Source organism: Schistocerca gregaria, chromosome 7 (assembly GCF_023897955.1).
Source record: "Schistocerca gregaria isolate iqSchGreg1 chromosome 7, iqSchGreg1.2, whole genome shotgun sequence".
Classification (NCBI taxonomy): domain Eukaryota; kingdom Metazoa; phylum Arthropoda; class Insecta; order Orthoptera; family Acrididae; genus Schistocerca; species Schistocerca gregaria.
In genome coordinates, this window is record NC_064926.1 from 64972331 (window position 1) to 64998321 (window position 25991).

Genomic DNA, 25991 nt, shown 5'->3' on the forward strand with positions numbered 1-25991 from the left:
CTTTAAATGCCCACTGTAAGCGCTCTGACTTATCTATTTCTGAGGCACCATTCTTTTAACAACCACAAATGATAACTGTTAAAACTAAGTATTTTCACATACCAATAGTGCCAACTACTGGTGGTTTATAGAAGCCTATAAGGCAATGCTCATAATTGGTTGCCATGCTGCTCAAGTGAAAGTGCACTCTTGTTAGTGAAGTGATGGTTTCTACACTGCCAACAGTCGAGGAGGATACAAGAGATCACAGAACATTGTCAAAATGCAACCATAATCTTTCCTGTCTCATTTGATCATGCAGTGCATACTGAACAGCAGAAAATTCTGGTCTGACACTCAGCTCCAGTGTCGAGTACAATTTGCAGGATGCATCACTCCACCCTCACGACCAGTACATATATATGGCTGTAACTTATCTGACCAACATCCATCCCCAAATGAAACAAGCACTACCTGTCCTATGCTGCACAACAGTAGCTTTTGTTATTAAATTTAAAGTATTGTGACACATTTTGATGATAATTTGCCCATCATCCACCAGTCTTTTGCATACTTATGACAAAAAGGTTTTCTACACTAATGTGATACTATGTGATGTGTTAACAACTTCATGCACTGTATCATTGCTGCAGTTGCTTCTAGTGTGAAACATGAGGATGGGAAGGATGAGAAAGTGGCATCCAATAGTATTTCCTGATGTTGTTGAGATGTAGCAGTTACAGTGCTGCATTGTTATACTGTTGATTTATTTAACATGGCCTTTGTTCAAATGAAGTAATCATTTAGCATTTAGTCAGAATGTCAAATGTTTCAGTCATGATTTCCATGTCACTAACTTCATTTCTCCAAAATTTCTTGCTGATGGTACACTGTATAATTGCATTGCAATTACACATGTGATGATCATCGTGCGACTGCATTTTATGAGCTTCACTGCATAAACAGTTTAATATGTTTGTATTATTACTTTTTCAATTCTACGTAAACACCCATGGTGTCACTACAATATGGTGATGGAGAACCTGGCATTTATGAAATCATCTATGCTAGTGTAAGATACTCTATTTTGTATAGGCGAGATGGGCAGAAATGTGAATACTTGGAGCGTCCTTCGACTGCTACAGGTTGGGGAAATACAATAAATCAACAGTACAAGCACATAGTGCATACACAGGACACTATTTGAGAACTGAAAAAACCAAGACATTTGGCTTAAAACTGAAAAATGGTAAAGGTGGTGGAAATGGAAATAGTTATATGTACCATGGAGAATACAAATATTATTCTTTATTAAATAATGTATTTAAAAGCTTAAAATCATCAAAGAGCAATTGCAAACACAAATTGATGTAGACAGAATCTATGTCGATATCCTTCTGTAAACTGTGTGTACATCTTGTTATAGTAACAAAGTGTGTAATTTGACAGTCAGTTTGCCATTATGGTAAATAATAATTATAGTTGCAGATACCTATGTAAGGTCTGGAAATGGTCAACATGGAACCACACATCTTTTACTAAGTTTTAAAGTAACTTCTGGCATATCTGTTTTCTGCCACAATACTGTTTGTACATATGCCATTTTAAGCAACATTCTCCCTTATTGAAGACTAACACACAGGATACACATTAATCTGTAACGTCTTCTAAAGTATCTTTATGTGTCTCTGGCTCGACAGCTCGCCATTCCGTCTCACTAATGTCTGCACTCAGGTTTCGTGTGGCGCTCTCCTTTAAATCTCCGTGTTCGCTTCAAAACACATTTCACACATATGATTAATTTTTGGTGTCCTTTACTGTGGCTGTTTGTGCCACTATTTCGAATCGTACCCCTAAACAGCTCGACAACCGGCATAAGATGATCATCCACACACTAATGCCATTCAGCTGGATCATCTGATTATACACTAATATTAAGTTTTCTTGGCATAATAGTTACATTACAAATTATATACATGTACAATTTTTACACACTTATATAAAATTTACATATCTCACATAATATAAATGGCGTTAATGATAGACAAAAAAATATATACACAAATATAGTTGCTGTGAAAAATTCCATCTCAGCTTTGAGCTTAATTTTGTGCAGTACGATAACTTTCAGGCACACAAAGAGGTGAAACTCTTGTAACACTGACGGAAAAAAGTAACTCCTAGGACGAATCGAACATCAAATCACGGGCTGTTTCAATCGCACAGGATGAGGCGTGGCTGTGCAGCTGTATGTACTAAGTATTACGCAGTTCCAGACGTAAGATTAAATGAGACGTGTATTAAAAGCTGTGTATGAATCAGGGGAAACGACAGAGATTCCTATAAATGAATTTTAAGAGTACATTCAGTTGCCTTCACTTTATAGAAAGGAGCTTAAAGTAATTTATCGTAAACAGCAAGTTCTTGCATTATTTTCGTCTTTGGAAAATGTTGGGTACTGAAAAATTATTTACATTTCTGAGTTTGTGTTGGTGTTTCGTCAGATAACCTGGGTAGAAGAAATGGGACAAGCACTTTCCTCTTATTTTCACGCAGATTCAATGTTGGGAAGTAATTAGTGAACCTCGGTGAATTAAAATACGTGAACAAAAACTACCAGGTACATACAATGATTACAAATAAGGAACAAATTAAGTAACTGAGGCACTAGTTGTGGGAGACTGGTCGCAGTTAATATCGTGACGTCAGCTGGGTTCGGTCATCATCTCTGGTTACTGGCTTTGGTACGGTCTACAGCGGAGACAGCCCTTTGAGTGGAGTGTTCACAGAGACTACAGCGAGGACTCTGCAGCCGGAGACTGCGCAGTGGTTCTCTTCCTCAGATTCCTCTCAGCCGTTGAGCAGAGCTCCTGCCCCGGACTGATGGCGTCTGGGCTCCCCCACGCTTGCAGCCTCTTCCTGAGCGCAGGTACCGTTGTTTTGTTGCAAATGAAAAGAACGAACATTAGTGGTCCCTGCGTCATGGTTGCTATATGTACGTAATACACGTACTGTGCTATGCCTTCTGCCTGATGGAACCCGATTCTAATAAGTACACCAGTCCCACTTAAGATGAAAGTCTTAAATGTTAAGTAAAGAACTTCTGTCTTCGAGCGAATTTTATCATTACTATAAATTTTTAGTTTACTAATAGAATTCTTCGCACGTCGGTACATGTATGCCACGATTCCAAGACAAACCAAATTGAACGCTACCGAGAGCGATATCCCCGCGAGTAATATTATCCGACTATGGAACACATAATATTTGCTCGTATTTTCCAAAACGATACTGGCTGTGCACACTGCAGTCCAGGGTATTAGTGCACAGAGAACCTGACGACGGAATGCCTTTCTCGCTTCAGCAGGAGGTAGGACGTTAGGAAGCCTGAGGTGCCGAATGCATGCGTACATTTGGTAGCAGAACGTGTTTAGCCAGATACAGCTGAGAAGCGTGAGGGCACTATCGATGAGTACCATCGTCGATAGGTCGGGGACGCCTGCCATGCGGTACAGGACCTCAGAACACAAGATCTGGATTATACCCGTGATCTGATAGGACAATAATATCTTTCCTGGCAAATTACGAAAATGGGAAAGGTACATGAATAATCCAGCAGTCAGGAACCGGAAAAGAATATTTACTGTAATAAATGAAATTTCTAATGGTTTTAAGCTGTCGAGTTTAAAGTTCTTGTATTTCAAGGTGGCACTGCTTAAACTGTATTTGTAGCTCAGTGTTCTCTCCGTTGGCTCTACATATGCTTTGACATCCCGTCCCCACGATGGACTGATGGTCCTGGAGAACGATCCATTTCTGTGAACGTCGACGGTGCACACATTGTGACGTTTATTGAAGAAAAAATTTTCACACTTGAGCAACAGAATAGCTCTGGAAACAGAGCAGATGGAGTCTGTGGCGTTCGATTTCATACACGATCGGTCGTCAGGTCTGTCAAAATAGCAACGGGCGTCGTGTGCGGATTGTATTACACTAAAGGGGACGTCCTGACAAACGCCAAGGGAGTTGGCAGCCATCCAGGCCAGGAGGCAGAGGTTAATATTGGTCCTCTGCGTGTAGGCCAGGTAGCTGGTGACGGGCACGTAGGGCGACCTCTGCGCCATGTCCTCCCACAGCTGCGCGCGGCACTGCTGGCGCCGCGCGAGCGTCTCCGGTGGCAGGTCTTCCAGTGGACACGTGGGGTGGTCCAGGGTGTCCATCAGCAGCTGGATGCAGTCAGTGTCCACCGCGACTGTAGCATCGCCCACGACCTCCAGCTGCCACTTCTCATCTGCAAAAGGGTCGCTGCAAGTTAAGTGGTGCTCTTAGGCCAAAGGTACACTACTGGCCATTAAAATTGCTACACCAAGAAGAAATGCAGTGATAAACGGATATTCATTGGACGAATATATTATACTAGAGCTGACATGTGGTTACATTTTCAAGCAATTCAGGTGCATAGATCCTGAGAAATCAGTACCCAGAACAACCACCTCTGGCCGCGTAATAACGGCCTTGTCACGCCTAGGCATTGAGTCAAACAGAGCTTGGATGGCGTGTACGGGTACAGCTGCCCATGTATCTTTAACACGATACCACAGTTCATCAAGAGTAGTGACTGGCGTATTGTGACGAGCCAGTTGCTCGGCCACCATTGACCAGACGTTGTCAGTTGGTGAGAGATCTGGAGAATGTGCTGGCCAGGGCAGCAGTCGAACATTTTCTGTATCCAGAAACGCCCGTACAGGACCTGCATCATGCGGTAGTGCATTATTCTGCTGAAATGTACGGTTTCGCAGGGATCGAATGAAGGATAGAGCCACGGGTCGTAACACATCTGAAATGTAACGTCCACTGTTCCAAGTGCCATCAATGCGAACAAGAGGTGACCGAGACGTGTAACCAATGGCATCCCATACCATCACGCCGGGTGCTACGCCAGCATGGTGATGACGAATACACGCTTCCAATGTGTGTTCACTACGATGTCGCCAAACACGGATGCGGCCATCATGATGCTGTAAACAGAACCTGGATTCATCCGAAAAAATGACGTTTTGCCATTCGTGCACCCAGGTTCGTCGTTGACTACACCACCGCAGTCGCTCCTGTCTGTGATGCAGCGTCAACGGTAACCGCAGCCATGGTCTCCGAGCTGATAGTCCATGCTGCTGCAAATGTCGTCGAACTGTTCGTGCACATGGTTGTTGTCTTGCAAACGTCCTCATCTGTTGACTCAGGGATCGAGACGCGGCTGCACGATCCGTTACAGCCATGCGTATAAGATGCCTGTCATCTCGACTGCTAGTGATACGAGACCGTTGGGATCCAGCACGGCGTTCCTTATTACCCTCCTGAACCCACCGATTCAATATTCTGCTAATAGTCATTGGATCTCGATCAACACGAGCAGCAATGTCGCGATACGATAAACAACAATCGTGATAGGCTACAATCCGACCTTTATGAAAGTTGGAAACGTGGTGGTACACATTTCTCCTCCTTACACGAGGCATCATAACAACGTTTCACCAGGCAACGCCGGTCAAGTGCTGTTTGTGTATGAGAAATCGGTTGGAAACTTTCCTCATGTCAGCACGTTGTAGGTGTCGCCACCGGCGCCAATCTTGTGTGAATGCTCTGAAAAGGTAATCATTTGCATATTACAGCATCTTCTTCCTGTCGGTTAAATTTCGCGTCTGTAGCACGTCATCTTCGTGGTGTAGCAATTTTAATGGCCAGTAGTGTAAATGAACACAGTCTCCAGTGCACGGTGTCATTTAAGTAAATCATCGATGGTCAGTCACTGGGGTAGGTCACAACCGACAAATGTCTAGGGGTAATTACTCAGAATGAACGGCGGTATGTCAACACAAACCTTAGCACATAATAAATTTGTGTAACCAGTTACGCTGTTATAAGTATTATTTTTTTTTACTATGGCTTTATTTGAGCTATACAACCATCATCAGGTTATCTGTAATAGAACATCTCATACATTTTGGTATATTTTGAGGCGTAGCGCCGTACCCCGATCCTGCCTTGGAGGCGGTTAAGTGGGAGATGTGTCTCAGAGCTGGATGCTGACAGATGGTGACGCGAGACTGGACGCGTACGTAATTTACGTATCAGCCAATAGAGGACAATATTGGATAGGGGGACTGATTTAGTTTTGATTGTTCCCATTAGAGTGCACTAAAGTAATAGAGTGTTTTTCATAAACTGTTCTAGTATTTTCATAAAGTGTTATTATGTCTTTTTGTGTATGTAAAATGTTATAAATGTATTTTAGCAGTATTAATGGTGCGTGAGTGTGGTTTAAGGTTAACGTGAAGATAATTGTTTAACGAGTTATGTAGTAGGATTTAGTGTGGGGGCATTTCGAAGAAGTATGGATATGGACAAAGGGGATTTTTGTAGAATAGATTTGTAAAGCAAGTTTATGGTAAAGGGAAAGTTAATTCAGGTATAAATAACAATAGTAAATAACTTTATGCATAAGCAAAACTTCAGCATATTAGGTAATTACATCGGTAAAAAGTGCAGTCGTTCGGTTTACTACTTTGAGATTGGTTAATGATGAAAAGCGCGGACGGACGCGGGAGAATCTTGTTTTGTTATTGGCTGTTGAGTAAACTGACCAATGGTAAAGCAATATTCTTCGCGCGCCTTTCTCGGTTGGGAGAGAAGACTTAGAGTATTCTAGAGAAGAGTGGGAGCCTAGCCATGAAACCAGGGGGGTGAAACCCATACACGGATTTCCTGTAACACGACGTTGGTTTGGTCCCAGACCACTTGGAGCACTGCAAGTTGATCAATTTATAGTCTCGTGTTCCTATTGGATGACGTAGTCTTCCATAATTGTTTTGGTATCGTAGCAACGTGATCGTGATTTTTCGTTTAAATTGCAGTGTAAGTATGCTGCTATTATTTTGCTTAATTTTTGGATGCATTCGTAATATTTGATGGTGTGATGATTCAGTATTTACTTTTTACTTTTGTTTCATATAAAACACGAGGTTGTATCATCACATTACGTTCTGTGGACTCTTGTGTATTTGTTCCTGTAAAAAAGTACAATTTCCGTTGCTCAGTTTACTTAAAGGGTAAGTATATTTCTTATTTCTGTTCATATTTCCTTGTATTTCATAGAGATCCCATGCTAGCAGCTTTTGAAATATAGTGCAACTACGCTCACGCAGTTATATATAGAGTGATGTGATTATCTGTAGTAGAAATGAGAATTTGTTTCGTTTTTTCACTATTTTGTAGCAATACCACATCAGATTGTAAGCCATAATAACAGTTATCAATACTTCAGTACAGGATACCTGCATTTAGACATAAGCTAATATGATTTTTGATAGTGAAATTAATTTCACGTTGCTTTCTTTAACATTAAACAATGTAAACCATACCTGATCTTTTTTCTTGTTCCTAATTTTTGTTTTGAATAACATTTCAGACACATGAGGATGGATCATACAGGAAGAGAAGAATCCAGTTTGAGATTGAAATTGAAATACTCGTGCAAGTTTCCTGGCTGCAGGAGTAGTTATTATGCAAAAACAAATTCCAAACACAAGAATAAACACTTCTATAAATTTCCAGCTGCATCAAAAAGTGAGACTTTAATGAAGTGGAAATTGATCTGTAATATAGATGAAGGTGTCAACTGTAGTTATTATTATGTGTGTGGGGATCATTTTTATAAAGCAGATTTTGTGAAATTTACTAGACACAGGCTAAATCCTGGTGTTATACCAAATCACATGGAATTGGTGTTGTATCACCCTCCCCCCACCCATCTGTGTTACACTGGTGGTGGTGGTGTTGGTGGTGGTGCACCACATCGGGTGTAAATATAAGTGTGCACAGGACAGGTCACAATGCAAAATCTACAGTAATACAACGAAGCAGTCCCCCTTTACAGAGCGCAGATGATGGTGAGTACAGCTTTTTATCCTCACCTGTTTATGATGTTGAAAGTTGTCCAGGTGTAATGGGATCTGGCGTTTCTAAACGTGATTTAACTACAAGAAAACACAAAATGTATAAACTGCATAGAATTACAGTTTCCAAAGTGTGTAAATTGAAAAAACAGCTACAGAATGAGAGGAATAAATTGAAAATTCTAAAACAGTTGTATGATGACAGGAAATTTCAGTTAATTGAAGAAGAGTTGACTGATGTGACTAAAACTTTTATTAATAGTCAGTTAAGAAATGGCAATATGCAGCCCACAGCAGTACAGTGGTCTATACAAGATAAGGCATTTGCTTTATCTATTTATAAGGGTAGTCCCTGGTTGTACAGATATTTGGCCACATACTTCTCCCTTCCATCTGTCAGGCTGCTCAAGGGACTGCTTTCCCATATACCATTTGATATAGGACTTAATCCAGCTTTATTAAACTTTTTAGCAAGGGAAGTAAGTAATATGCATGAAAATGAGAAGTATTGCGCTCTACTTTTTGATGAAATGTCTCTGGATGATGGTATGTACTATGATGCACACAAACAGCTAATCTATGGGTATCAGGACTTCTGTCATTTAGGACGTTCACCTGTAGCTGCTAATCAGGCATTGGTTTTTATGCTGAAAGTCATTCACAGAACTTGGAAACAAGTTCTAGCATATTACTTTACCGCAACCACTTTCCACAACACCCATTTGAAATCACTCATTGTTCACATCATAAGTGAACTACAGAATATTGGGTTCAAAGTGGTTTGTACTGTATGTGACCAGAATGCAACAAACCAAAAGGCCCTTAAGCAACTGTGTGAAGCAAATTTGTTGAAGCCCAGTATATTTCATTTTGTCGTCAATAATCAACCAATTGTTACCATTTATGATGTACCACATCTGCTCAAAAACACTAGAAATGCTTTGATGGATAATAAAATTCAATTTGAACCTCACAAAGCAGCAAAGTTTGAGTACATAAGTACAGTGTTCTTGTTGTATTAAAAAAAACGGTTCAAAACTCTACCCAAATTAAAAGCACAACACTTTAACTTTTCTGATTCCCATGTAAAATTGAAGGTAAAAGTTGCTGCTGCACAAATGAGCCATGCTGTTGCAGCTGCAATTGAAACATATGTTTCTACTCGCACATTACCATCTGAAGCTATACACACAGCTGAGTTTGTGGAAAAGGTAGATAATCTCTTTGATTCACTCAACAGTAATGAGCAATATCCCAGGGATGGAAAACAATTTACGTGTGCTTCATCAGAAAATTCGCCACATTTAGGAATGTGGTATAGCATATTGAGGGAAATAGGCAGCTGGCAAATAATAGATTTAAAAATGGGAAGAAACAAGACTAATATGTTTATCTTCATAAACGGTTGGCAGATTACATTACAGTCTATTATTTTCTTGTGGAAGACCTAAAAGTGGTTGGCTTTAAGTACTTAAATTTAAAGGCGTTCAATCAAGATGCTTTAGAAAAAAAATTTTTTGTTGTATAAGACAACGTGGTATTGCTAATACAAACTCAACTTGTTTTCAGTTTGAACAAGCTCTGAAGACTTATGTTGTCAATCATATCACTTTGCCTTTCAAAGCCATGAGTGTAAGTAACTGTGAAAATGATGATTACACTCCCTTGAGCAGTTTGTGTCACTTTTTGGCAGCTAGTGGTAGGAGTGAACATTTAAGTGGGTGTGAGATGAATGACACTGATACACCTGAGAAAATTTATTCTTACTCAGATGGTATCATCGAGTCTGTAGAAGATCAACAATCCTTAGCCTATATAACAGGCTATGTACTAAAAGCCATAGATGTACCAGATAATTGTGAAACATGTAATAGCAGTCTCTACTCCTCTGTTGTGACTGAAAATCATTTGTTTACCTCATTTAAAGAGAATAGTGAGGAGCGTTCTCATTTGAAATATGCAAGTGAAAGAGTCATGATTTTCCTAAGGGCACTCCATGATCAGCTGTATGAGTATCTAAATAGTCATGGTCACACAACAAGACTACGTGATAATTTTAAAAAAAAAAAACATTTGTTCTGTCTCATACAACAATTTGTAATAAACATGACACTGAAGAGAGACTTCTGAAGACAAGTATTCCATTTATAATATACAAGTATGTGAAAGAAAATAAATTTACAAACAAGAGGAAATTGTGTATGCAACAACTTAAAAAGAAGTTCAAATCATGTTAAAATACTTTGTATTTTGTTTATTATGTGTACAATGAGAGTAAGCTCCCTATAGACATACAAATGTTGTGTTAAAAGCAGAGAATTACGTGTTCTTGTATCAAAATCATGCCTTTGATTTGTTATGACAAAATCTGGTAATTCAGCAGGAACATAACTTAACACTTTCTAGATGTGATGATTGGACTCTAAAAATATAATGAATAAAGTGCTGTCAAGGGGAATTTGTGTTAATTTTCAGTAGTGTACCAAACAAAGTTTTCAAAGAGGAAGTAAATAAATAAAAATGTTAAAAATAAATGTTGTTATTTAAACATGATGGGTGTTGCCAAAATAACAGCCAAGTTGTGGTAAAAAGAAAAAAAAATGTTATGTGTTGCAGTTCATTTTCTTTGTATGTCTCATTGGCAAAAACATTTTGGCTACATACATGGAGTGTCTACCTGCTCTGCTCCCAATTTGTTTTTCAGTTGATGTAAAGTAGTATTTTGTGTGTTTCATAAATTTATTTGAACTGTGCAGAAGTTCAACTTTCGATGACTGAATATCCATAAATAACAATCAACATAAAAGATAATAAATCGGATTTTGTAGACTTTACAGTACATTCTTGGTTTGTAGCACAGATTTTTTTGTAAATGACCTCTTGGTTATCCATTAGCTGTGTAGTTATTTATTTGTGTAACCTACTATTCCACTTTCGATCATGCAAGTGTACATAATGTGCTTTAGGATATGTGGAAACGTAAAAATCATTTATATATGCATGCAATGTCAGATGATTTTTGTCTGCCATGTGCTAAAGCTCGTTTGTTTCCACATGATAATGGCCACACAGCCAAAATCGCAATATTGAGTTTTACAAAAACAAATTCACAGTTAATAGCTGACGTCGTAATTTACGAAAATTTTCACAATGTAATCTGCAGCTACGAGTAGTTAATGTTTGTTTTTGATTGAGATTTCTTTTATATATTACATTGCAAGATCTAAAAAACCTTTATTACTGCACTAGGCGGCCCACATTCAAAGATTAAATGAAAAATATTGTCATCTAATTCGCGTATTTAGAAATAATCATAAGAGATTTTCGCGCCATATTTTTTTCGTATTGAAGTTCACAGCCAGGCCACAAGTAGCGCTGGTGTCGTTCTGTGTTTCCGTATAATAATGTGGTCTTTGCGCTTCTACTATATTGGTGTTCTGTACATGAAACAGTTCGGCCATGTGTAGGAGTAGTTCCGATGGAAACAATAAGTTACCCGATCTAGCAGTGTTTCATACATCAAAAGTGTGGTAAAGTGACGGCATAATTATTACGATGGGCTTGTAGAAATTTCGGAATTTTTAAGTGAATTTTGTGACGAGAAAAGACATACACTCCTGGAAATTGAAATAAGAACACCGTGAATTCATTGTCCCAGGAAGCGGAAACTTTATTGACACATTCCTGGGGTCAGATACATCACATGATCACACTGACAGAACCACAGGCACATAGACACAGGCAACACAGCATGCACAATGTCGGCACTAGTACAGAGTATATCCACCTTTCGCAGCAATGCAGGCTGCTATTCTCCCATGGAGACGATCGTAGAGATGCTGGATGTTGTCCTGTGGAACGGCTTGCCATGCCATTTCCACGTGGCGCCTCAGTTGGACCAGCGTTCGTGCTGGACGTGCAGACCGCGTGAGACGACGCTTCATACAGTCCCAAACATGCTCAATGGGGGACAGATCCGGAGATCTTGCTGGCCAGGGTAGTTGACTTACACCTTCTAGAGCACGTTGGGTGGCACGGGATACATGCGGACGTGCATTCTCCTGTTGGAACAGCAAGTTCCCTTGCCGGTCTAGGAATGGTAGAACGATGGGTTCGATGACGGTTTGGATGTACCGTGCACTATTCAGTGTCCCATCGACGATCACCAGAGTTGTACGGCCAGTGTAGGAGATCGCTCCCCACACCATGATGCCGGTTGTTGGCCCTGTGTGCCTCGGTCGTATGCAGTCCTGATTGTGGCGCTCACCTGCACGGCGCCAAACACGCATACGACCATCATTGGCACCAAGGCAGAAGCGACTCTCATCGCTGAAGGCGACACGTCTCCATTCGTCCCTCCATTCACGCCTGTCGCGACACCACTGGAGGCGGGCTGCACGATGTTGGGGCGTGAGCGGAAGACGGCCTAACGGTGTGCGGGACCGTAGCCCAGCTTCATGGAGACGGTTGCGAATGGTCCTCGCCGATACCCCAGGAGCAACAGTGTCCCTAATTTGCTGGGAAGTAGCGGTGCGGTCCCCTACGGCACTGCGTAGGATCCTATGGTCTTGGCGTGCATCCGTGCGTCGCTGCGGTCCGGTCCCAGGTCGACGGGCACGTGCACCTTCCGCCGACCACTGGCGACAATATCGATGTACTGTGGAGAACTCACGCCCCACTTGTTGAGCAATTCGGCGGTACGTCCACCCGGCCTCCCGCATGCCCACTATACGCCCTCGCTCAAAGTTCGTCAACTGCACATACGGTTCACGTCCACGCTGTCGCGGCATGCTACCAGTGTTAAAGACTGCGTTGGAGCTCCGTATGCCACGGCAAACTGGCTGACACTGACGGCGGCGGTGCACAAATGCTGCGCAGCTAGCGCCATTCGACGGCCAACACCGCGGTTCCTGGTGTGTCCGCTGTGCCGTGCGTGTGATCATTGCTTGTACAGCCCTCTCGCAGTGTCCGGAGCAAGTATGGTGGCTCTGACACACCGGTGTCAATGTGTTCTTTTTTCCATTTCCAGGAGTGTATATTCCGCGTGGCAGGTCGGTGCTTAAAACTGTGACTGCATTTGGTACCGACAGACTTAATATTTGGCGAGCATTCACAATCAAAAACAATCAGTATTATTGTAGCTATTACGTTTTCGGGAAATGCAACACCATAAACTTGCTAGCGTGAGGAAAGGCATTTTGAGTGACTGTCTTAAGACTAGTACGGGCTTGGCAGTGATACTTGTTCACTAAGTTTGAGAATATATTAATCGAGGACAAAATTTCCAACCTTTCATTTCGTGTGAAATCTTTCTCCCGAAACGTAGATTAGTGACTTAAATTGCAGCTTGGTTCACGTCGAAGTACAGTAGCTTTCGCTCGGCTTCCCTACGGATGATCTGTTGCGACAATGTTCACAGGTAGGTGAAAGTTCGTCGTAAAGGGACGGAAAGAACCGCTAGTGTTCCTCTGTACTTTGTAGAGAGTATGGTGGAAACTGGATAGTGTAGTGTGGCTGCAAGAATGTTTCGTTAGTGCTTGGATGTTGTATTGAGGTAACATGTGAGTGAAGAGAATTTTGTTGGAGCTGAGAGGGCACATATTATTGACAGGATATTATACTGCTGGTATGCCATGCTGTGTCAGATGACAAAGCAGGATCAGGTAAATACTCTAAACTAGTATCTTCCGGTAGCTGGGAAGGAGGCAGAATGGGGTTTGGGATTAGGTGGCTTAGAGAATAATATGGATGGTTAGTGGGGTTGTTATCATTCTCTACTGCACAATATGTTGACGTTCAAATGGACTGGCTATTGTGGTACACAGTGGTACTACAATTAATGTGTTTCATGAAAGGGATGGACGTAAGACGAGGAGATGGTAGACAAGTTTGGGTTAGAGGATGATGTCTTTACTTCGTGTTTACGGAATGGGGCTAGTTGTAGGCGATCCATGTGAGTAAGAATGGTACATTTGGGTACTGTCTGTGTGGGTGGTTTTGCTTGTGAAGGGGATGTGATGGACAGTTTTTGCCATTTTGAGTCAGCTTGGCGCCATATGGGAAGCATTTTTGACGTTTGCAATTTTTGGTTTGGATTTAGACGTTAGTAAAAGATTGAAGCTGTAGTACAGAGTGGACATAAAGCTCCTCTCTTTTTTATAAACAGAGCCACCAAAGTTTGATGCTCTGTGTAGATGGTAATGCCCTATAACAGGAGATGCTCCCGGGAGCATGAACTTCATGCTACTGCGTATTACTTGGTGAACCACTGCAAACAGATTCCCACAGTTGCTTGTTTGCTACTGACATGTGTTGTTCTGGTGTTGCTCTACTAATAAGCAGATAAATGTTCTACATTTAACACACCTGTGCCTAGTGGGCTACTAGAGACTAAGAAACAGTGAAAACATAACTGACGTGAACGAAATGTTTGTTAACTATCTCGACTAGGCTGATAACGAAAACTACAATGAAAAACTCGAATTAACTCTCGTTTCCAAGTCAAGGGTAGGGGAACATTTAATTATAAGCATATTTTATTAGCATTCGTCGTCAATCCCTCCCCATATAGGCTACGGAATCGGTGCTGATGGTAGATAGAATGATGAAGTTTCAGACAACAATAGCTGTGTGTATTTTGTCGCTATTTGTAACCTGTGCTCGTAGCAACAAGGGCAAGAGGAAGAGGAAGCGAGGAGAGGAGCGCGTTTCATTTAAGCGTATTTTCAGTCTGTTAGAAGCTATGTTCTGGTCGTGTGGTGGAAAAAAACGTTACTGAAGCGTAGTTAGTGCAGGTGGTCACTATAACGTCCGTGATTCAATATGCCTTGCAAGTGAATAAACAGTGCTTACAATTTCTTCTATGTTTGCGCACAGGCTACAATCAAATCGCAAACGAAGCCAATAAAGCCGTATATTTGGAAGGCGTGCAGATTGTACTCTGGCTGTGGAATCGTGGATCAGGAAAACCCCCTGGGCTCGTCATGTAAGTTGAGTATCTTGTATCTCGAGTCTTCACTCGTTACAGAATCGTAAAAGATCTTCCACGGGCTTTGCTACACCCATGGTGTGGCAAGAACCAGCAAATCAGGTGAATGACAGTTCTTTTTGTGTTGGAACTCCATTAAGACTTGGTATACCCAAGACCTAGTGAGAGCTGAACTGGTGGCGTCAAGACTACAACAATAGAATTGTCTTGATATGACGATAAATGTGACTGCGTTCTGTGACCACCATATGCCATTCCATTTTTCCAAAGTGAAAAAATCTTTGTATTTTGTAGTGATGCACAGGAACTAATGGCAGCTAGGCCATCGACTGTAAAAGCGATCATTGGAGACTGTGCATTGACTGCACCAAAATAAGTCTCAAATGTGTGCTGCAGCATAATGGCAACGTGATACTGCCTACTGCGATTGGCTATGCACATTAATTGAACGAAATATAAGGGGGATTCAGAAGGAAACGAGCCGGTGACATAATGACAGAAACGAGTACCTGTACGTCAGAAGTATTGACCCTGGCTGTTGAGACACTTGTCCCACTGTGACACAAGGCGGTGAATGGCTGTCTCGTAAAATTCCCGGGATTGCGATGTTCCCAGTTCCGCACGTACAGCTGGGTGTCGTCGTCTGAGGTGAATCGTTTGCCCCTCAGATTCTTTTTAACGGGATCAAAAATGGCGTAATCACAGGGAGAGGGGTCCGGACTGTATGGAGGGTGGCCGAGAACCTCCTATTTGAATTTATGCAGGAGTGCATCGACTTTGTTGGCTGTATGAGACTTTGCATTGTCGTTTAGCAGAATGACACCACAGGTGAGATTGCTGGTCGTTTTGATTTGATCGCTTGGCGAAGGGTGGTCAAGGTTTGCGACTAATGCTGGGCATTCACTGTTGTCCGTGCTGCAGGAAGTGAATCAGAAGGGGGCCATATTGGTCAAAGAAGATCGTCAGCGTAACTTTTCTGATTCACATGAGACGACGACGTCCAACTGTACGAGTGGAACTGGTTAACATTGCAGTCCCGGGAATTTTATGAGACAGCCAATCACCGCCTTGTGTCCTGTGGGATACGTGTCTCAACAGCCAGGGTCAATACTTCTAACATACAAGTGCTGGTTTCTGTAATTATGCCTCCGAATCGTAGCTTTTTGAATGCCCCTTATACAGGGTGTTACGAAAAGGTACGGCCAAACTTTACCTCGCACACAAAGAAAGAAAATATGTTATGTGGACGTGTGTTCCGAAACGCTTACTTTCCATGTTAGAGCTCATTTTATTACTTCTCTTCAAATCACATTAATCATAGAATGAAAACACACAGCAACAGAACGTGCCAGCGTGACTTCAAACACTTTGTTACAGGAAATGTTCAAAATGTCCTCCGTTAGCGAGGATACATGCATTCACTCTCCGTCGAATGGAATCCCTGATGCGCTGATGCAGCCCTGGAGAATGGTGTATTGTATCACAGCCGTCCACCATACGAGCACGAAGAGTCTCCACATTTGGTACCGGGGTTGCGTAGACAAGAGCTTTCAAATGCCCCCATAAATGAAAGTCAAAAGGGTTGAGGTCAGGAGAGCGTGGAGGCCATGGAATTGGTCCGCCTCTACCAATCCAGCGGTCACAGAATCTGTTGTTGAGAAGCGTACGAACACTTCGACTGAAATGTGCATGAACCACATGTTGTGTCGTACTAGTAAAGGCATATGTTCTAGCAGTACAGGTAGAGTATCCCGTATGAAATCATGATAACGTGCTCCATTGAGCGTAGTTGGAAGAACAAGGGGCCCAATCAAGACATCACCAACAATGCCTGCCGAAACGTTCACAGAAAATCGGTCTTGATGACGTGATTGCACAATTGCGTGCGGATTCTCGTCTGCCCAAACATGTTGATTGTGAAAATTTACAATTTGATCACGTTGGAATGACGAAACTAAAATGAGCTCTAACGTGGAAAGTAAGCATTTCCGGACACATGTCCACATAACATCTATTCTTTATTTGTGTGTGAGGAATGTTTCCTGAAAATTTGGCCGTACCTTTTTGTAACACCCTGTATATGAGAACATGAAACAATAGTTATTGCGAGTGAACTATGACAAACTTATATGGCAGATATCAGGAGATTTGAAAGTCATAGGCATATTACTCAGGCTATAACATGTCTGCACGAATTTCTGTTGCTTCCTGTGCCTCTGAGAGAGTCGCACCAAAGGACTTCAGTATAAAAAGAAAGATTGGAGTATGCATCAATTATTCGAACAAAGATCTCACAATGTTATGCAGTATGCATTTGTCGAATCCAAGAACATAATTCTCCCTGCTCTTCATATAAAATTGGGCCTAATGAGAAACTTCGTTAAGCCCATGGAGAAAACTGGTGAATGTTCGTTGATCTATTATGGATAAAAAAAAACTGGGGAAGGATTTCTCTATCTGCGCGAGAAATTTGCATGTCTTAGTGAGGCGAAAATAAGAGGGGTCTTCAGGGGTCCACAGGCATGTAAACTGTACAAAGATGAGCACTTCAGCACCATCCTGGGAGGTGGTGAAAAGTTAGCTTAGGACGCATTTGTTCAAGTGTCTACAAACTTGGTAGCATATAAGAGGGCATAAAACTATAAGGACCTTGTAGCCAATCTCATGCATTGCTGCAGTAGACGCGGGTACAACATGTCCTAACTGTTATGTTTCATAGATTTCAACCTGGACTTCTTTCCTGACAACTGTGGCGCTGCAACCGACGAGCACAGAGAACTCTTCCCGGAGCAAATTTCGGACACTGAAATGAGGTACCAGGGAAAGTGGGGTGCATCAATATTGGCCGATTACTTCTGAATACTAATCAGCGAATCACCAGCAGGAATGTAGAAACGCCTGGCAAAGAGCGGTAGCAACTTCAGTGGCCTTCCTCCAACGGATAATACATGCATAAGTTAATATAGGTAATAAAGTTATCATAACTTTAAAACGAGAGCTAATTTTCTTTATCAGCACACCTAAAAACATAGAGATTAGCTGCTCTCATGCCAGTTCCAGAAAAAAAGAAAAATTTTGTTGGCTAGTGGAATTTTTCATTCAGTAGCTTTTAGGTTTTCATATGTTATAACCTAATGAAAGAACTGGAAAACAGTTTATCTTCTCCCTAAATTTTAATCAAAGAGAAATAAAAGACAGTGCGTGACAATATAATTTTCTTTAATTTATTAGGTTTACACATTGTTTATTTAACTTAATTTTTAGCTTTCTGTACTGTTCTGTGGGTATTTGTGTTTTCCACCTTTTTTTGATGATGACATTAAAAATTGGGCCCTACTAGAAGATACACCCTTTAAAGAATCTCATCCATGTAACAGAGACCAGGTTACTTTAAACGTTCAGGAGGAATGCAACTCAATGGTCCTCTCAGATACTTTCGGTACACGAGTTGAAGAGTGTCTTCATAATCAGGGACATCATACAAAATGGTGAAAAAATGCAAAAATGACTGTCCAGATTATTTTTTAAAATGTAGGAATGTGTTTTTGAAAAAAAAATGATCTGTGAAATATAAATGGTCTGACAAAATTTGAGGGAGAAACTCTCCATTCACCATGTAAATCAAGGCTTCGTTGTTAATACAGTGATATGTCGTGCATGTGGATTCTATAAATATGCCGGCAGCGGAGGCCGAGCGGTTCTAGGCGCTTATGTCTGGGACTGCTACAGCCGCAGGTTCGAATCCTGCCCCGGGTATGGATGTGTGTGCTGTCCTTAGCCTAGTTAGGTTTAAGTAGTTTAAGTCCGTGGGGACTGATGACCTCAGATGTTAAGTCCCCTAGTCCTCCGAGCCATTTGAACCATTTTTTTCGATAAATATAAGGGAATTACTGTGTACGAGCGTTGGTACTTAAATAGTGGCAACTATTTATGTGCATCTCGTACAAAATAGATACCTGATTCAATGTTTTACTGACCTTCAAAGCAGTCACCAGCATCGTGTATAACCCATTGCCAGTAATATGGAAGTTATAGGATACTCTTAGCGGTGGTCTTTGTGTTGACAGTTCGAGTGCTGTGGTCTAATGCCCGACAAATTTGTAGCTGTTCTGAAGCGAATGCCGTGAAGTGTTTCCTTCAGTTTAGAAACAGAGCTGAACTCACGGAGGCTTAAGTCAGGGGAGTGGAGTAGGTGGTATAGGAGTTAGCAGCCCCATCAGTCAAGCAAATCAGTAACAGCTTGCACTGTACCTGCTTGAGCATTGTCCTACACGATGATGTTCAGGTCCCGCAGAAATCATCACCACTTCTGACTCTAAGCTGGTCGCAGGTTGTGTTCCAATAATGAACAGCATAGAGACAGAAGTGCTGACGTTTCCTGCAGGACCTGACCATCATTTTGCAGGACAATGCTCAAGCACGTACAGTGCAAGCTCTTACTGATAGGGCTGCTAAGTGCTATACCACCTACTGCACTCCCCTGACGTAAGCCCTCGTGAGTTAGATTTCTGAACTGAAGGAAACACTTCACAGCATTCGCTTCAGAACTACTACAAATTCGTTGGGCAATAGACCGCGCCGCTCGAACTGTCAATACAACTGGCACTACTAAGAGTATCCTATGACTTCTACATCTCTGGCAACGGGTTATACACAATGCTGGTGACTGCTTTGAAGGTCATTATAGCTTTGAAACACGTATCTATTTTGTACAATCTATAAATAAATAGTTGCCATTATTAATTAAAGTTCCAACCCTAGTATATGGAGGATTTTGCGGATTTGGACACTGGGATGGAAATTTCATTCCCTCGGTGTTTATCTCATATTCACCACCCTGGTTGACAGCAGTGAAAATGGGTAAACGGCAAAGATTGATCATTTGAAAATCGGGATTTGTGATTTTTGTAATGATGGAATCTTTCCTAAGAATTAGCTATTAAATGTTTAGACTTGGTGAGTATGTTTTTTAATTGGGCGCTAAGGATTTATGGCTAAGGAATTTGGTGGATGAACGAGGCTAACCAAGGACTAATTCGCTGGAGAGAGATCTCCAGAAGAATTGGGTGCGGTGTGTGTGTACTTGATATCAGACGAATCTTTCTTTTTCTCTGGGCTTAGGGATTTATCAAGGTTGAGACTTTTGTTATTGTTTTGGGTGGACTGCAATGTGAAGAGTCCGTGGGACCATTAGAGTGGGGGGGGGGGGGGGGGGGGGTGAGAGAGGGGAGTAAGATGTGTCACCGTAGACGGGCATTTTATCAGTAACTAACGTGTGCAAGATGATGTGCTGTCTTCATGATTCCACATTTTAATCAAATAGATCTTTCTTTCGTTGAATAAACAATACTAACAGTAACTGAACCCAACAGTAGTAAATGGGTACATTGGTTGCACCTGGCATGTTTTCAATGCACAACCTGTTTTTACGATTTAACTTAATTCATTGTTTGTACTATATTATATTAGTTTGTAAAAACTCTTTATAAAATAAGTAATCGAAGATTTTTATCTCATTAAAAAGTTTATATTATTATTATTATTATTATTTATTTTATGGCCTTCATTGGACCACTCTAGTCAAAAATACAAAGTTGTAAACAAGTTATTACACAGGGATACAATTTGGCTCAACAGTAACTTAATATGATATTTAGGTAATATAATTATTAGAGTCTATTCTTATGTGAAAGGTGTTTTGCTCTTCTGTCTGCCTAATATTTCTTCATTCTTTCAGATATCTTCTTTCTTCATCTGAGACCACTCTTCCTGTACTTCTTTTATTGATTTTCATTTGGTTTGCGGATCTTGCAGTATTCTGGTTTTCTCTGTCTCGTTTTTTAGGTCATCTACTGTAATTTGGAGTTCTTTTATATCTTCCTTAATTTCTGTGATCCATTTAGTGTCGGTCTTGCTATTCCACAATTTTTTTTAATTACTAATTCTGTTTTCTGGAGTTCTCAAGAGATGTCCAAAGAATGAGATGCGTTTCTTCCTGTTCGTGCTCATGACTGGTTCTATTTTCTTATATACTGTTTCATTTGATGCTATTCTCCAATGTCCATTTATTTTATACTGTTTATTTATACATGTCCTGATTATTCTTCTTTCTATTTTTAGTATTCTGTCAATTTCTGCTGTATTAGTTGTTTTGAAGATAGTTTCAACTGCATACGTTGTTTCTGGTTGTGTAACTGTTTTATAGTGTTTTAATTTTGCATCTATATATAGGCTTTTTTGTTATATGAAGTTTTGGTAATGTAATTTGGGTAGTTAAGTTTTTTTATTCTATTCTGACATGATGGCTTCTCATTTAGATTGTATGTTATTATTTCGCCTAAATATTTAAATTTATAAACAATTTTGATTTCCTGTTCTATTCTAATTTGGTTTGCAAGTGGTGGATCAGTTAACATAATCTCCGATTTTTCAAATGATATTCTGAGGCCTACTTTCTCTGCTATTTCTTGTAGTAATTTCACTTGTTGCCTGGCTTCTTGAATAGTGTTGGCTAGAAGAGCAAGATCAGCAGCGAATCCCAAGCAGTTTAATATCATCTTTTGCACTTCCAATTCTTATCCTCTTTGGATTGTGCTTGAACCATTCTCTCATTATGTATTCCATTGCACAGTTGAAAAGTAATGGTGATAGGCAGTCACCTTGTCTTAAGCCTGCTTTTTATGAGGAATGGTTCCGAAATTTCTCCTCTAAACTTCACTTTTGGTTTGGTGTTGGTTAGAGTGAGTTGTATTACTTCAATTAGTTTCGGATGGAGTCCTAGATCCCTTAAAATTTTTAATACTGAAGGTCTGTGGAGACAGTCATATGTCTTCTTAAAATCTACAAATGTTATTGCCAGAGGTTTGTTCCGTTTCTTGTGGTATGTCATAATCAATTTTAAACTAATTATCTGCTCTGCACAGCTTCTCCATGGTCTGAAACCTCCATGATATTCCGCTAACTCCTAATTGCTCCTTGATTCTTTCATATAGGATCTTGTATAGAAAAGTTTATATATTACAATTAATTCAATTATTTCATAGAAAGTTTGTGCATGGAAAACATTACAAGTGCACTCAAGGTACCCACTTATTACTCCCAGTGATGGGCGCTGATCTTGAAAACCATTATACTTACACTTTCACAGACGATGGTCCAGTCAGTGAGAGAAATCGTGATACAGTGGCTACAGATCTGACAATGCATATGACATTTTGTGCAGCCCAAAGTGGTTTTACGGGTGAAAAAGAGCAGTAATTACTTTTTCACATTTTCCAAATATTTTTTCTTGTGACTACCACAGGGCCTTAGTGGTGTGATGTAAGTTATATAAGCAGCTATGGGGATGGATCTCACACTCGATTCCGCTAAGTCAGGGATGCTATCCACAGGGCTGCTGAGGAAGTAACGCCTTTAGAAAGTTCAAAGCCAACCAACGGGAGAGCAGAGATCGGCCACGTGGGGTCTGCGGATTGGCCACAGCAGCGGGTGGCCCTCCTGCCTGGCAGCCCTTCTGCCCTTCTAAGGTAGGTGTCCACCTGCTCCTCCCATTGAGGGTGAAATGCTCTCCACTGCTATCTGCGGTTGCAACTGTGGTCGTAGATAGAAAATGTACCCCGTAGAATAGGAGAAGGGGAATAAATATCCATTTTTTGACAACTATTTTCCATTGCATATGTTAGAGTGAACAGGATGAGTCTTGGATGCCCACTTCCGCTCCTTAAGCCGATCTGGCACGTACAGTTTTCGGTGTTTGAATAAAATCATTGTTCGTGTTAGGAGCGTCATTATGAAGCACTAATCCAACTGTACTGCCGACGTCATCGCAGTGGTAGTCTTAAGCGCTGTAAACTGATAGATTCTGGGGAAGGTATCCCCTATATAGTTTGAATTTCCTAAACGTTCCGCTGGAAATATTGCGCAAATGGAAAGTGCTATTGTTGTGCTGTTTTCACGGAATCGGTACGATTAGAAAGTTTACTTTTTGTGCAAAGAGATGTTTTTAAACGAAACTGTGCTTAGTGATGTTAGCCGACTAAAAGTAGCATAAATTAGACTGTCAGTTGTGCTTTTTGAAGGATTATGGTGTGATTCGTTTACTAGGTATCATATTTTGAAAAGTTCCCACATTGATGTTTGTATGTTTTCATACTCTGCCGTTTACTCTCCGTTTCGTAATGATGGATCCATGTTTCATCACCAGTAATGAGCCCGTCTATGAAGTTGCCCCTTTATTACCATAACGACCCTTTTTTTGTTGAAAATGTCCAAGAGCGTTTGTTTATGCAACTGTGTGAATTGTTTTGGGACCCATCTTCCACAAATTTTATGAAATCCAAGTCTGTTGTGGATTATTTGGTAGGCAGAACCGTGACTAATTTGCAGATGATGTGCCACATCTACATCTACATATATACTCCACTAGCCACCAAGCGGTGTGTGGCGGAAAGCACTATTCGAACCAAAGTCATATTCCCTCCTCTGTTCCACTTGCGGATCCCGTGAGGGAAAAACGACTGTCTGAACGCCTCAGTACGAGCTCTGATTTCCGTTATCTTTGAATGGTGATCACTGCCCGATTTGAAAGTTGATGGTAATAATATATGCTCTACGTCCTTTATGATCGGATTTCGGAATTTAGTGAGCAGCCCTTTCCGTTTAGCGCGTCGTCTATCTGCAAGTGTGTCCCACTTCAAACTTTCAATGAGATTTGTAACGCTCTCGCGATGGCTAAATGTACCAGTCACCAATCTTGGCCTGCTGGTGTGGCCGAGCGGTTCTAGGCGCTTCAGTCTGGAACCGCGCGATCAGTACAGTCGCAGGTTCGAATCCTGCCTCGGGCATGGATATGTCTGTGCTGTCCTCAGGCTAGTTACTTTTAAGTAGTTCTAAGTTCTAGGGCACTGATGACCACAGATGTTAAGTCCAATATTGATCAGAGATTTTAACCATGAATCTTGGTGCTCTTCTTTGGACCTTCTCAATCTCTAGAATCAGACCAGCTGATAAGAACAATACTCTAACAGCGGACGAACTAAAGTACTGCAGGCAATTTCCTTTGTTGAAGAACTGCATCGCTTCAGGATACTGCACATAAACCACAATCTAGAGTTCACCTTGCCCGTTACTTGCATAATCTGATCATTCCACCCAGATACTTGACGGGTGTTACCGCTTCCGAAGACTGGGCATTTATTTTGTACTGGTACATCAATGGGGATTTTCGCCTTGTTATACGCAGTAGGTCCCACTCACTGATATTGAGAGATAACAGCCTGTTATTACACCACGCATTTATTTTCTGCAAATCTTCACTGATTTGTTCACAACTTTCGTGTGATAGTACTTTCCTGTAGACTACAGCATCATCGGCAAACAGTCTAATGCTGCTGTCAATACCATCATCCAGATCGTTTACGTAAATCGTAAAATGCAGCGGAACTATTACACTGGCCTGGGGCACACTTGATGTTATGCTTGTTTCTGTTGAAGTCACCTCATTCAGAAAACTTTCTATCCAACCGCATATGTCATCGGATAGACCGTAAGCGCGCACTTTTTGGAGCAAGCGACAGTGCAGAACTAAGTCGAACGCCTTTCGAGAGTCGAGAAATACGGCATCTAATTGGGAGTCGGTATCTAGAGCCTGTTGTATATCATGCACAAAGAAGGCCAGCTGTGTCTCGCATGACAGCTGTTTCCTAAAACCGCGCTGGTTTCTGCAGATGAGCTTCTCAGAGTCTAGAAAAGTCATTATGTCTGAACACAAAATATTTTGCGTGATTCTACAAAAAAATTCACGTGAACGCTCATTGGTTTCTTATTTTGGGGTGGTAAACGGTCGTCCGGCTCCTTCATCGTGCCTAACACTTGTGCCAGCATTTCGGAATTTTTCACTCCGTTCCTAGACACTCCCTTGTGGCAGAACACTGTTCCCGTACTGTACCGAAAGTCTTCGATGAATTTCGGCCCCTGATACACCATCCGACCACAAGAAACGGATCACTGAACGTTGCTCTTCTTTGGTACAAACAGACAGCGGAACATCTACGATTAACAGCACGGCAGCGATAGCGAAACTAACCTAGCCGCTCAAAAGTTGCAAAGATATAACAAAAACGACAGAACTACCAAAATAAACAGAAATATATCTAAATTGCCGATAATAATTTACTTACCCACTTATGGTAAGTGGCAGATGGATGTTTCCCTAGGAATCGTTATCTGCTAATTGCACTGCGCCACGCCTAATTCAGTTCCTCAAGCACAAGTGGATGAGTTAAGTATCTGAACTGAAACCGGCCTAGATTGCGTTTCCGGATATGGGTTCCTAGTCAGAATATTATGTACTGACTCCTCTTCGCAAGTCCTAGATGTTTGTAAAGAGAATTTCTGAACACCCTATATTAGTTCTAGTCATTATAAACGAAATGAACGTCCAATATTAGAGTTCCAGTCTAATCATCATTCTGGATACAGTGAAGAGGTGATGTATTAGGTGAATGAGGCAGTCACTACGCGAGTATGTGCGACCCTCCGCCCATTTGCCCGTCCGCCTGCATCTAACTGGACACCTTCCTCAAATCAGTGAGGACTCGGCTACAGGTACTGTGCGCCAGTATTAATCTCCGGCCACGCCAAGTTTCACGACTCAGCGTACTTTCTTGGCTTCATATTTTGTAAAAATTATCTCTTAATTTAGTCATGAACTACGTCTTTTTCTCTTTCGTAATTTATCACAGTTCAGGCAAAAACTGTATATTGAGCAAGCAGTAAAGGAAACAAAGGAAAACTACGGAGTAGGTATTAAAATCCATGGAGAAGAAATAAAAAAATTGAGGTTCGCCGATGACATTGCAATCCTGTCAGAGACAGCAAAGGACTTGGAAGAGCAGCTGAACGGAATGGACAGTGTCTTGAAAGGAGGGTATAAGATGAACATCAACAAGATCAAAACGAGGATAATGGAATGTAGTAGAATTAAGTCGGGTGATGCTGAGGGAATTAGATTAGGAAATGATACACTTAAAGTAGTAAAGGAGTTTTGCTATTTGGGGAGCAAAATAACTGAA

The 25991-nt window shown here is 41.2% G+C and overlaps 1 protein-coding gene across 1 annotated transcript in view; it reads right to left on the bottom strand.

Moving 5' to 3' along the window:
- Positions 1-1268: 1268 nt before the first annotated feature.
- Positions 1269-25991, bottom strand: part of LOC126281523 (uncharacterized) — a 124264-nt gene continuing 99541 nt past the window's right edge. The window contains exon 7 of the mRNA XM_049980564.1: positions 1269-4270. Within this exon, the coding sequence (XP_049836521.1) occupies positions 2772-4270 (1499 nt within the window). The 3' untranslated portion in view covers positions 1269-2771. The remainder of the gene's footprint in view (positions 4271-25991) is intronic.